We start from the raw sequence: 13,144 nt of genomic DNA, 5'->3' as shown, positions 1-13,144 counted from the left end.
AGGTTGACCAAGATCAGATATTATATACACCTTAGTTTAAAAATCAGCCAATAAAAAGTTAAAAGTTTACGGAAAAAAAGAGATAAACTTGAATAAAAAAGGAAAAAAAAAATAATAGATCAGATAACTAATTCTGTTAAAAACAAATTGTCAACCTAATCACATACATATGGTCGTGCAGCCAATACATAGTTGTAATGTTGTAACAAACAAAAATTGCAGGCCTAGACTTGTAATATGCCAACTGTTTCAATTTAATTAAATTTTATATAAATGGAAATAAAATGGGAAATTATTAAATTTATTTATAAAATTAAGTTAGAGAAAATAGAGGGGTTTATTTATTATTATAATTATTATTTTTTATTATATTAATAAATTTAAAGGAGGGAATTTGATTTAGTAATGAATGGTTTATGATAAAAAGCTAAAGGAGGCAAAGTTAACTTTGGGGGGTCTGTTTTTTTGAAGGAAAATAAGGAGGGGGTGGCATAATAAGCTGAAAGAAGATGATCTTTCTTGGCTGCTGCAGGGCGGAAATCCTCGACGAGGAAGGCCGTAGCAGCAGCAGTAGCAGCCTCGTGTCGACGCCGAGGAAGAAAAATAGGTGGAGGAGGAGGAGTAAGAGATCCACTATGAATGGAAATTATGGTACTGATGCTAAGATATCTATTGCTACCGTTGTTAAGACCTTCTCTATGAGAACTACTACCAAAGGTTTTTTTTTTTTTTTTTTTTTTTTTTTTTTTTTTTTTTTAATTTGAATTTTATTTCTTTATTTGAAAATGCTAATTTTTTAAAGTTAGTTTTTTTAAAGATTTTGAAAATGATTTTACGTGATAATTATTTGGTTTGTAATTTGTATGTCAATATGTTATGAACTTATGATGTTAGAGATGATGGTAATATTAATATACGTATATATGTTGTCTAGATTATTGATTGAATTAATTAAGAATCGAATTATATGATTTGCATTGAGTGTTGCCTCCTTTTAGCATTGAAAAAGGTTTTGTAACAATGCAGCCGTTAATCATCCAATTCAAGCCCTATGTCATGGTAGAAATTATACCATACGATATTAATCCTCATCGATATTGACCTGACCCAACTTAAAATTAAATCAATATATTGATACATGTATATTTACAAGAAAAGACAATATACATTATTTATAAATGATCTAAATTGACCCCAACACCTTATAACCCGAATGCCATGTATAATGTCATCAAAATAATTATTGCTTAAGATTTGTATAATATTGTCTTTTTTTCTCATAAGTCCCTAACTTTTCTTGTATCATATAATCATATTTGTGTTCTTGTGTATCAATGTATGTCATAGGTAAGAAGAAACAACAGACGATTGATTATTCTGATAGATCAATCCCAGGCCAAAAGATTTCAGCAGCTCAAACATTCACATTTCGACAAATGGCTAACGCGACCAATAACTTCAGCATTGATAATCTCGTAGGTGAAGGCGGATTCGGGAGGGTGTACAAAGGTTACCTTCAAGGTGTAGACAAGGTAATCTCGTACTTCCTTTGTTTTTTAAAAATTGCAACACCTTGACTTTTACATTTTTTTTATACGAATTTTGATAACATATTATGAAGGATGTTAGTTGGATTTGTCTCAAAGTGTTTTTGTATTACCAAAGTTTTATAATATTTACTAAGTTATAATTAAATATTAATGACTTAAGTTGTGCATTGACAAATATGCTGGTCAAACAATTGCAGTTTTAAGAAAATGAAGTATTATGGTTAGTCCTGAATCATACATTATTGAAAAACCAATGTATCAGCTTAATTTGTCGCGAATATGGAAGCATGATCTTCAATTTCATTTTGTTGTTGTTGTTGTTTGAATCAGGTTGTGGCTGTGAAGCAACTTGACAGGAATGGACTGCAAGGAAACAGAGAATTTCTATCAGAGGTTTTCATGTTAAGCCTAGTTGATCACCCAAATCTTGTCAATTTGATTGGATATTGTGCAGATGGTGATCAAAGAATTTTAGTATATGAATATATGGCTTTTGGATCGTTGGAAGATCATCTTTTAGGTAATATCAATTACTTTTACTATGGAATAGTTGCAATCTTCTAGTATAATCATGTCAATCAAAATGCTAGATTATGTCAATTTATTTGTTGAGCATTCTTAATCTTTATATAGCTAGACGTGTCATAAGTACAGTTCGTGTTTTGTTTGTATTGCCAACTTTTTAGGGTTATCGAAATCTTCACTTAAAATTATTGGGTTTAGGTTGAGTCAACTTCGTTCTCAAGTTCATATAATCATTTGATCTTATATGTTATTTTTTTAGCTTAATAGTGCATTTTTTAGATAAATTTTCAAGGGCTATCAAGTTATTTATGGTCGGATTTTAGCAGGCCGAGTCAATTGTTTGACTAGTCTATTGACACCTATTCTAGATCTTCCTCCGAACACGGAGCCCTTGTCTTGGCAGACAAGGATGAAGATAGCCGAGGGAGCTGCCAAGGGGCTCGAGTATTTGCACGAGACTAGCAAGCCACCAGTGATCTATCGCGATTTTAAAGCATCAAACATCCTATTAGACGAACAATTTAATCCTAAACTCTCAGACTTTGGGCTAGCTAGAATTGGTCCAACTGGGGATAAAGAACATGTCTCGACTAGAGTCATGGGCACGTATGGATATTGTGCACCCGAGTATGCCATGACTGGTAAGCTCACCACAAAATCGGACGTTTACAGCTTTGGAGTTGTCTTCCTTGAGCTCATTTCAGGAAGGAGAGCTGTTGATACTACTAAACCAACAGCTGAACAAAACCTCATTTCTTGGGTATGTCTAAATTCTTAACTAGCAACTCTTCTTAATTTGTTTAAATAATTAGTTGTGCAAATTTGTAGTGGCTTTGACAATTATTATGTTTAATTATCTATTAGTAGACACTATAGAAATTTGTTACATTAACAATAATGTTTAGGCATTGTGTTACACAAATTTTTTTTTATTACATTTAACAACTAATCAAAATCAATCTGATTATTCGTATCAAGTTTGTGTAGGAAATATTGGATTTAAAAGCGTTTTCAACCTAGTTTGGTCATAGTTCACCTAACCTGATCCCCCTTTCTCAAATTTTGTGGATTTGGGCATATTTAATTGGCACAAAATGGTTGTATTACAACCTTGTATGGCCCGACCCATGACCAGCTCTATTATGCATAAAAACTATTTATCTCATGTTGAAGTTTGTAACGCCTAAATTTTTATCATCTTGTAGGCACAACCACTCTTTAAGGATAGAAAGATGTTCACAAAGATGGCAGACCCACTACTAAAAGACAAGTATCCAGTCAAAAGTTTGTATCAAGCCCTTGCAGTAGCAGCAATGTGTCTACAAGAAGAAGCTAGCACACGACCTTTAATTAGTGATGTTGTAACTGCTTTGGCATTCCTATCAAAACCGGAAGATGACTATGAAAGCCCTAGGAATTCTGTCATCATACATGACGTCGAAGAGGAAGACATGGAGGATGATCACGAGGAAGATTATTATAAAGACGACGAAAATGAAGATGAAGATGATAATAAGAAGGTACACCAACGTGGTTATGTGGTAGATATAGACGAGTCCTCGCCTAACCGGCCTTCCGAAACTAGTCACCCTCTTCCTACGCCGGATAGTAATGCATGATACGAATGTTGTGGTGTAGATTTTGCCCATTTTGGGCCATTCCTTTGTATTTATGAAATGCTAGAGATTGTAGATTGTAGTAGCCAAATTAAAATTTCTCCCTCAATGAACATTAATAGATTATTAAAGGGTCTATTATGAACTTGTTTCTTAAACTCCTACTATTTGGTACTAGATGATTCAAGGTAAATTCATAGCTAAACCCTTTTCTTTGAAGATGGTTAAATTGTGTGATAATTTTTCCATAGGTCGAGAAATTATTACAATATATATTAGTACGATTATTTTGTCTTGTATAATCGTGACTCATAACTAAGAAACACGAGATTTTTAAATGGTACATGTAGAATTGATTCCTTAACTGTTGAAACTCACAATCAAATCACAAGTCAATTAGGTTGGTGGTAGCTAGTATGCTAGATGGATGGGCTTATCAACTTTCTATTATCACCTCATTTCAATTGTTCCTTGCACACACGCCTTTAATCCTATCTTTGTTTCAAACAAGATTACTTATAGATCATGAAATCACGATTGAGCATGCAATTTTAATGGACTATTGATGAAGTTCCAAAAATCTCAATAATAATGCAAATTTCAAAAATGAATATCTTTAATTTTAGGGAAATTCTACATGGTGGCCTCCAGGTTTCACTTTTTCTACGTGAAAGACAAACTTTTTTCCAACTCTCTCAAGTGACACTCTGGTTTTGCAAAATTAAGTGTAGTGTCCTTTTTTTTGGTTTTATGGCTAACTTTTATAATTAAAATGGTTAACCTAAGGTTTTATAGTTTAAAAATTAATTAAATTATATTTTAAAATAATAAAATAAAATAAAAAACAAAAAAATTCCCAGCCACCCCGCAAACCCTAACCTTGCCGGAATTCGGTCAGCCACCAACTCCCGACCACCGAAACCACCTCCCAGCCAACTCCCGACCACCGAAACCACCTCCCAGCCAACTCTCGACCTCCAAAACCACCTCCTAGCCAACTCCTGACCACCGAAACCACCTCCCATCCAAGCCCCGACCACCGAAACCACCTCCCAGCCCAACCCCCGACCACTGAAACCACCAAAACTGGCCGGCCGGCTTTCCACAACCCCACCTGACCTAGCCCTGACCCCCAAAACCGCCACCTCGATCCCCAAAACAACTACGAAGTCCAACGAAACCACCGCCACCCCTACTGCAAAACCCTAAAAAGTTCAGATTATTTTTAGCAATTTTTAGCAGTTGTTATTGTGCTCCATGGCGAATTGGTGGGAATGAGTGCGATTAAAGTTTGGACGGTGATTGGTTGTTGCGGGCTGAAGTGTGGTTGCGATTTATTGTTGATGCGCGGAGAGGGAGAAGCAGCAGGGCTGCTTTAATGTTGCGGCTGGAGGTGATGGCAGTTGTTAGCGTGTTGGTGGAATTAATTGGTGGCAGCTAGAGTGTCGCAAGTGGTTGCTGTGTTGTTGCGGTGGCTTATCTAGTTGTTGCAAGGATGCGTAGCTGCTGTGCGTTGTTATTGGGTTGCTGTGGAGGATGGAGATGGCGAATTTAGGGAGCAGGGGAGTTGCGACCAGGTGCATGTTGGTGTCTCGGTGGCTGAAGATGGTGGTTGCGGATTGGTGTTGTAGGGTGTAATTGTTGCTGTAAATTGGTGCTGGTTGGTGATGGCTGCAGCGCCGGCACCGGGGGAGGGGAAGGGGGTCTGGGCGGCGGCCGGCGCTCCGGGGGGAAGAAAGCTAGCCATGGGTGGCTGGGTTATTGGTTTTGTTTTGTTTTTTTTTTTAATAATTTTTTCTTTTAAATTTTTTTTTGGATCACTTACGACTTGACACTTGTCAAGTGACTTAAAAAAGTTAGCCATAAAACAAAAAAAAGGACACTACACTTAATTTTGCAAAACCAGAGTGCCACTTGAGAGAGTTGGAAAAAAAGTTTGTCTTCCACGTAGAATAAGTGAAACCTAGAGGTCATCATGTAGAATTTCCCTTAATTTTATGTTTGCAAATGATTATACACTTTGTGCTTTTAACGGTTATTAATAAAATTTTTGTCACTATTTACATATTTAATGGTTACATGTTTGCAAAGACCAGAGAAACTTTGATCACACATTGTCATATTTTATGATAATCTTAGTCATACTTGTGTGTCGGTAAACATGCAAACAAAGTTAAAAAAAAAAAAACAAAAAAACAAAAAAAAGAACACATACAGTGGAAGTACTTTGTGAAAAACAAAGTTAATACTTTTGTACTCCTTCCATCCCAAAAGATCTGGGACATTAGACTTTTTTCATTATTCATGTATAGTTTTGATCATAATTCTTTACTAACATTGAGTAAAAACATATTTTATCATTAAATATGTTGTTAGATAGGTATTAATATAAAGTTTCATAATATAATTTTAAAAATAATTTTCATTCATATTTAATTATATAAAAATGAAGTCAAACTAGTGCATTGACATGTGTGCAAAGTTGATTGTGTCATATATTCTAGAACAGAGGGAGTATTTTGAACTTAAATCTATTCACAAAAACTAGCGATAGATGTTAGCTTATGATTGATTTGACTTGTCACAACCTAACACCTAACCAATCTACAACTTTTCACCCATTAAAACCCGCATGAATCTGGCCCACCTGAACTAAATTCCCCAAGTACGAACAATAAAGGAAAAAGACTGAAATTCGCTTCCCAACCCATAAATTGCTCAATCTAACCAAGCACTTGATCTGATCAACCCACAAACCAGCCTAAGCTGTGTCAACCTAGACCAACCCGATCCTATCTGTGTCACTATGGCTCATCCCAACACACACCGAACACCACCCAACCTGACGTGGTAGCTATTTCTTGACAATTCCATATCCGAAATAAAGAAAAGATGAGCTAAAAAACACATTTCACAATTTGTTTATGCAAGTACCAACGACACCACGACATCACTTTGTGTAAATAAATCATGCAAAGGCGGTCGTATTCGCTATCCCATTGAGTTGGATTCTAAATTCTTGTACAAATACAAATAAAAAAAAGTTTCAAATTCGTTTCCTAACCCATAAATTGCTCAATCTTACTCAACTCATACATAATTCGATCAGACCACAAACTAACCAAAGTTGGATGGCTCTCAACCAACCCGATCCTACCTCGTGTCCCATCCCAACTTACACCCAACATAACCCAACCCAGCCCAGCCTAGACCGACCCATAGCCATAGGCCATCTCTTGACCATTATATATCTGAAATAAAGAATAGAGCTACAGAAAAACATGACATAAAATTTGTAATTTGTAGGTACCAAAGAAACCACGAGGGCCTCGCGTTGTGTAATTAAATCATGCGAAGACGGTCGTATTCACTATCCCATTGACTTGGATTCTAATTTCTTGCACAATATCAACTTCGTTTCAAATTAAATCTTCAATCTCATTTATTCAGCTTTTAAAAACTATATAAAATCTTCAGTAGCTCAATATCATCTTTTTTGTTTTTGCAATTTCAGAAATTACAAACAAATCAAAAAATGGCGATTGATGAAAGTGTAGAAGAGGAAAAAAGGGCGTTTTTATTAAATCATCAGAACTCACATCATGAATCCCCTAAACCCAGAAGAAGGGGTGGTCTACTTACTCTGCCTTTCATTATTGGTACAACTTAATTTCTTCTTTTTAAGCATTTTCCCAATTCTTTTATTAGCTTATACTTCTTTCTGATTTTGGAATTTTTGAATTTGGATTATATTCTTTGTTTGACGGTTTTGATATATGCAACCTTAAGGACTAATATACATTGAATATATTTCCCGTGTTGGGTAGGAATATACTACCTCCGTTTTTTTTTATGTGCAACTTTGGCACATAAAACGGTTCACGAGGCAAAAGATTGAAGGGCAAAGATTAAGAAAGTATAATGGTGATTAATATATTATAAGAGTATGTAATTAAGGTGGAGAGAGAATGTTTGAATAATTAATCAAACCACCCATTGCCACCACCAAGACCAACCACCACCGCCGCCGCCTTCACCACCACCACTGTCGGCTTCACCACCACCGCCACTGGCTTCACCACCACCACTACCACCCCCACAAAACCACCACCACAACCGACCCCACGAAACCACCACCACCCTCACGTCTTTCCTTCTTTTTTCCGGCAGCCCCCTCCCTAACCAAAAAACCCAGATCTAACCCAGACCACCTAGACCCACATCTAACCCAGACTACCCCACCACCTAGACCCACATCTAACCTAGACCACCCCACCACCTACGCCACCAAGACCCAACCCTAACCCAGACCACTCCACCACCCAAACCCACCTCTAACCCAGAAAATCGAAACCCAGAAAATCAAAATCAAAACCCTGAAAATCAAAATCAAAATCAAAACCCTGAAAATCAAAATCAAAGATGAAAGAGAGAAAGCCGGTGGTCATAGGGAGCAACAATTGGGCCGGAATCATCACCGGTATCCGAGAACCCACCACCGCCGGCGCCGTGAACAAACTTGCAGGCGTTACCATTCGAAAAAGGGTCGTTCAAGAGACCCGGTTTTCGTTCAAGAATTCGGGTCTTTCATTGATGGGTTCGGGTTTGGATTCGTGTTTCTGGGTTTTGTCGATGAGAGGGAGGAAACGACGGTGGCGGAAATGGTGGTGGTGGAGAGGGCGGAGATCGGCGGAGACGACGATGAAATGGGGGTTGTTGGGGAGGTCGGAGTTAGGGTTTTGAGGGAGGAAAGAGGAGTAGGTGGAAACGATGAGGGTGTTGCAGGGGTGGAAAAGGAGGTCGGGGCGGGTTGAGACGACCGAGAGGATGGTGGAGATCAGGAGGAGAGAGAAAATGGAGGTCACCGACGATGACGCCATTGAAGGAGAAGTGAAGAGAGGAGAGAGAAAATGGCAGATTTGGGGGAATTTGGGATTTCTGAGGTGATGAAGAAATTGGGAATGAATTTCTGAGGGGAGGTAGTCTTGGAGAAGGTACAATTAGGTTAATGATTTTAGATTAGATAAAAAAGTTATTGTGATTAAAATAAGATAAGGATAGCATTAAGAAAATCTGAATTTTTAAGTAAGGGTAAGTTTGTAATTTTCAGGGTTTTTATTTACCAAAAATAGAATGAAAAAGGAAAGTTGCACATAATAGTGAACGGACTAAAATGACAAAAGTTGCACATAAAAAAAAACGGAGGTAGTATAACAAAATCACGCCTCAATCAGTGTTATTATTGCTTATTTAATGTTTAAAGTTTACACTTTTAGTGAGTTGTTTGCCTTTTTTTGGTTTTGCATCATTAAGTATATTTCGTTTGTTGGATTAGAAATACTACTCCGTAGGATATAACATATTCATGCTTCAATTGGTGTAATTAATGCTTAATTTTTATACTTTTGATGGGTTGTTTGCATTTTTTGGTTTTGCATTTTGATTTTTGTGGGCAGTGAATGAGTCATTTGAGAAGGTAGCAAGCTATGGTTTATTGCCCAACATGATATTTTACTTGATGAATGTGTATCACTTGGAAGCTGCAAAAGGGAGTATCATATTGTCACTATGGTCTGCTTCTTCCAATGTACTGGCCATTTTTGGGGGGTTTCTCTCTGATTCTTACTTGGGTCGTTTTCGGGTCATCGCTTTTGGGACTTTTTGCAGCCTTCTTGTAAGTTGATTTTTGGATTGTTTTAATGTCTTGTTTTAAATATTTCCAATTCAGGGTTCCTACTATTTTTGGGGTAATTTATTAGGATTCTGAATATTTCTTTCTTCTTTTGTGCCTGAAATCATTTATATAGTAAGTACTTAATAGAGTATTTGATAAAGTAGGACATGTTGGTTTGTATTTATGCTCAATGTGACGGCATTTGATGGCAATGCTGTTAATTTTCCTACTGCCTTGCTAGAAGCTTTTCGGTCCCCTTGCATAAAAGTATAAAACTCTATGTTTGTTCTGTTATTGGAGTATGTGACTTATGGCTCTGTAAATGATAATTAATATTATACTATTAAGCGAGTTAGATGATATTGTAAAGGAAAGATCCATGGTAAGATTTCTTATGAAGGCAATAACGTACTGTCATTTTAGTAAACTATACATTGTAATTAGAGTTCTTATGTGGAATAGGGTTATTTCCACAAGGTTTAGGGAAATTGTGAATACTTCTCTTGCTTGAACATAGAGATAGGCTTTTATCGGACTTCATATATAATTTGAATCTAAAGAGGAATTCCTTTTTTGTTAGTGGGCAGCATTAAGTTGAAAAATCTGTAGTAATTTCTTGGAGAAAAAAGTTATCATGCTTAACCCTTCACTTGACTCGTTTTTAATTAACACAGTATGCATCAGTAAACTGAGAATCTGTGTGATCATTTTCTACAGGGAACAATTATGCTTTGGTCAACTTCTATGACCCCTTGGATGAAACCTGCACCTTGTGCAAAGTATAGTAAGGATTGTGACACAGCTACTTTGCTTCAATATCTTGTTTTGTTCGGCTCTTTTGGCCTAATCTCCATTGGAGCTGGTTGTGTGCGACCTTGTTCCCTGGCTTTTGGGGCTGATCAAGTGAATGATAAAGAGAACCCCAATAATGAAAGGGTTTTAGATAGTTTCTTTAACTGGTATTATGCCTCAACAGGATTGTCTACTATCATTGCCCTGACATTTATTGTGTATATCCAAGATAAATTTGGCTGGCAAATTGGATTTGGTGTGCCTGCAATTCTCATGGTTCTTTCTCTCGTGACCTTCCTACTCGGTTCTCCATTGTATGTACATATAAAGGCCAAAGAAAACTTATTTCTTGGTTTGTTTCAAGTTCCAGTAGCTGCATACCGGAGAAGGAAAATTAGTTTCCCTGTAGATGCTGCTGAAGTGCATTACTATTGCGAAAATGACTCTGAGGCCACTACCCCAAGTGATCACATAAGGTACACTTAATTAGTTTGACATCCTTCATAACTGATTGTCTGAATACTTCTGCAACCGACCTCACAGTGTTTTATGGTTTAGTTTGACATTCTTCATCACTGATTGTCTATGTACTTCTGCAACCAGCCTCACAATGCTTTGAGGTTTCTTGTTTTTTGATTCAATTGAAGCTATATAGAACTCAGAATACCAAAATTTATATTGATATGGATTCAAGTGGCTAACTTGTTCATTTTTATAAAATTTGGCCTAAAATTAAGTGCCTAAATGCCCTTTTCCATGTTAGAGTGTCCACTTTGACATTGTCCACATGGATTTTTAAGGTGAAATGAAGAGTCATGTAATATAGCTCAAATTTCCCGGGTTCTTACTGTGAAACACTTCTACAAGTGTATTTTTAGCTATCCATATGTAGTTGATTGTGTTGTATCTGTTGCATTTTGTAGGTGTTTAAACAGAGCTTGTGTAATTATAGATCCTGCAAGGGACTTAAATGCAGATGGATCTGCATCAAACCCTTGGAGCCTCTGCGCTGTGGAGCGAGTGGAATGGCTTAAATCTATTTTAAGAATTATGCCTATGTGGACTACAGGAATCATGATGCTAGTAGCTCTAAACAACAGCTATACAACCCTTCAAGCAAAAAGTATGGATCGACATATCATTTCAGGTTTTGAAATTCCAGCGGGTACTTTTCAAGTTTTTTCAATTGTGACTATTACGTTATGGGTAGCATTTTATGATCGTGTTGTCGTGCCATTGATGGCCAAGTACCTTGGCATGCCACGCGGGCTTGGACCTAGAGTTCGTATGGGAACTGGGTTACTGTTATCATGTGTGTCACCGATAATTGCTGGAGTAGTGGAATCCATTAGACGAAAAGTTGCCATTGATGAGGGATTGGAAGATAAACCTAATGCAGTAGTCAACATGTCAGCAATGTGGTTGGCGCCACAGCTTGTGTTGCTAGGATTTGCTGAGGCCTTTAACGCTGTTGGTCAGATAGAGTTTTATTATGCTCACCTTTCTAAGAGCATGTCAAGCATTGTGATGGCTATATTCACACTAGGAATGGCGGTATCAAGTGTGGTGGGTGGCCTCTTGGTTAAACTTGTTGATACTTTTACAAGCACTGGGGGAAAGGTGAGCTGGTTATCAAGCAATCTGAACAAGGGTCATGTGGACTACTATTACTGGTTGGTTGCTTTTCTGAGTTTGATTAATTTCCTGTATTTTCTTCTATGTTGTCGAGCATACGGCCCATCCGAGAGTCACAGTCACAGAAGTAAGCGTTATGATACTGTAGAACACAATTCAGCTTGATTACTACGTGCCCTTTCTGGGTCCTTTGTTGTTTATGTAAACTTTTGTTAGTATTACTATCTGTAACATTATTGATCAGATAATGTTAGAACGATAGCTTTCACTTCTTTTTTTCCTTCGAGAGCAACTTTTAAGCTTCTTTTGTATTTTTGGATTGACATTATTGATCTAATCTGTAGCATTATTGATCTAACAAGTTTAGTATTACTTTTGTCTGTCGTCTAATTTTGAGTTGACGTATTCTGACTTTACAATTTTATGATCAAGAATCGAAAATATTTCATAAACCTCAAGGTTGCTGAATATTCATGAGTCATAAAACGCGAACTACTTCGTTTGGCTGGAAAAATCACCAGCCAAGAGTAATCTTATGCTGGTGAAAGGTATACAGTTAGAATAGCTTTATGCAACTGCACTAATGTCTAACCTCTATTCAACACTGTTATGAGAGCTTTAACTTCAAAGATATATAGTAATATAGGTGATAATCGTGAATACGTGATGTTGTCTATAATTTATCAGTTTAATTCATGTACCATTTGAATGTGGTTTATATGTTGCCTTAACTATGCTCTTAGATGAAGTTTCAGAGTGTTTCTTCTTGGAATAACACCCTCAGACCGTCTCATTTATCGTTAGATTGATTCCAATCTACAGTGCATCGTATTGGGTTCTAGAATGACAGTAATGGACCTTCTTGCTTTGACAAGAGGTAGGAAGATCTATGTTCTAATAGATGATGCAAGAACACCCACCAGCTAGATGGGAGAAAGCTGAGTAATAATACAAAGCACCCAGGACAGACAGGTTTTCGATCCAAACTTTCAAGCATCGACATGTGTTTCATATTCCATGGTGAAGAAAGATGAAGGTAATTTTAGATGATGATTTCTATAAATTAGCGCTTATAGTTGCTACTTATAGAATGCTGATAGCCTTATACTATAAAACATAATCGAGTGTAATACAGGTAGATTTAGCACTTTACAAATGCTCAAATTCCTCTTTCAGTAAAATGATACCAAAAAAAAAAAGACAGATTTACTGTAAACAAATGAAACAGAGCTTTCTTCCTTTTACTTATCTCAGTTGACGTCTCTTTCTTACATCATCAAGCATATATGTGTAAGGTGATGAAGTGACTAAAGAAATCGAATTCGGATTGGATAGATTGTCATATTTTCATA

At 36.7% G+C, this 13,144-nt stretch overlaps 2 protein-coding genes across 3 annotated transcripts; both read left to right on the top strand.

Moving 5' to 3' along the window:
- Positions 1-394: 394 nt before the first annotated feature.
- On the top strand, positions 395-4,008 carry LOC110687344 (probable serine/threonine-protein kinase PBL23). 2 transcript variants are annotated; one of them, XM_021863986.1, is made up of 5 exons: positions 395-651; positions 1,348-1,532; positions 1,881-2,070; positions 2,444-2,835; positions 3,281-4,008. In XM_021863986.1, the coding sequence occupies exons 1-5, from the start codon at positions 510-512 to the stop codon at positions 3,692-3,694; spliced, it is 1,323 nt and encodes a 440-aa protein (XP_021719678.1). In that variant the 5' UTR covers positions 395-509; the 3' UTR covers positions 3,695-4,008. The 2 variants fall into 2 exon arrangements, with proteins under 2 accessions (XP_021719678.1, XP_021719677.1); XM_021863985.1 differs by having other exon boundaries at positions 395-717.
- A 2,385-nt stretch (positions 4,009-6,393) lies between these two features.
- On the top strand, positions 6,394-12,168 carry LOC110687343 (protein NRT1/ PTR FAMILY 1.2-like). Its single transcript, XM_021863984.1, has 5 exons — positions 6,394-7,051; positions 7,206-7,350; positions 9,148-9,365; positions 10,083-10,633; positions 11,081-12,168. The coding sequence occupies exons 2-5, from the start codon at positions 7,227-7,229 to the stop codon at positions 11,955-11,957; spliced, it is 1,770 nt and encodes a 589-aa protein (XP_021719676.1). The 5' UTR covers positions 6,394-7,051; positions 7,206-7,226; the 3' UTR covers positions 11,958-12,168.
- Positions 12,169-13,144: the final 976 nt, after the last annotated feature.

This window comes from Chenopodium quinoa, unplaced genomic scaffold (assembly GCF_001683475.1).
Source record: "Chenopodium quinoa cultivar QQ74 unplaced genomic scaffold, ASM168347v1, whole genome shotgun sequence".
NCBI classification, from domain to species: Eukaryota; Viridiplantae; Streptophyta; class Magnoliopsida; order Caryophyllales; family Amaranthaceae; genus Chenopodium; species Chenopodium quinoa.
This window is presented reverse-complemented; position numbering and strand designations above follow the sequence as displayed.

What these genes read in the sequence shown, in the direction of transcription:
- LOC110687344 (XM_021863985.1), top strand. Translation starts at nt 510, where the DNA reads ATGATCTTTCTTGGCTGCTGCAGGGCGGAAATCCTCGACGAGGAAGGC. An exon ending in TATGAGAACTACTACCAAAG is followed by an intron (nt 718 to 1,347) that starts GTTTTTTTTTTT and finishes TGTATGTCATAG; the next exon opens with GTAAGAAGAAACAACAGACG. An exon ending in AACAAAACCTCATTTCTTGG is followed by an intron (nt 2,836 to 3,280) that starts GTATGTCTAAAT and finishes ATCATCTTGTAG; the next exon opens with GCACAACCACTCTTTAAGGA.
- LOC110687343 (XM_021863984.1), top strand. Translation starts at nt 7,227, where the DNA reads ATGGCGATTGATGAAAGTGTAGAAGAGGAAAAAAGGGCGTTTTTATTA. An exon ending in TACTCTGCCTTTCATTATTG is followed by an intron (nt 7,351 to 9,147) that starts GTACAACTTAAT and finishes TTTTGTGGGCAG; the next exon opens with TGAATGAGTCATTTGAGAAG. An exon ending in ACCCCAAGTGATCACATAAG is followed by an intron (nt 10,634 to 11,080) that starts GTACACTTAATT and finishes TGCATTTTGTAG; the next exon opens with GTGTTTAAACAGAGCTTGTG.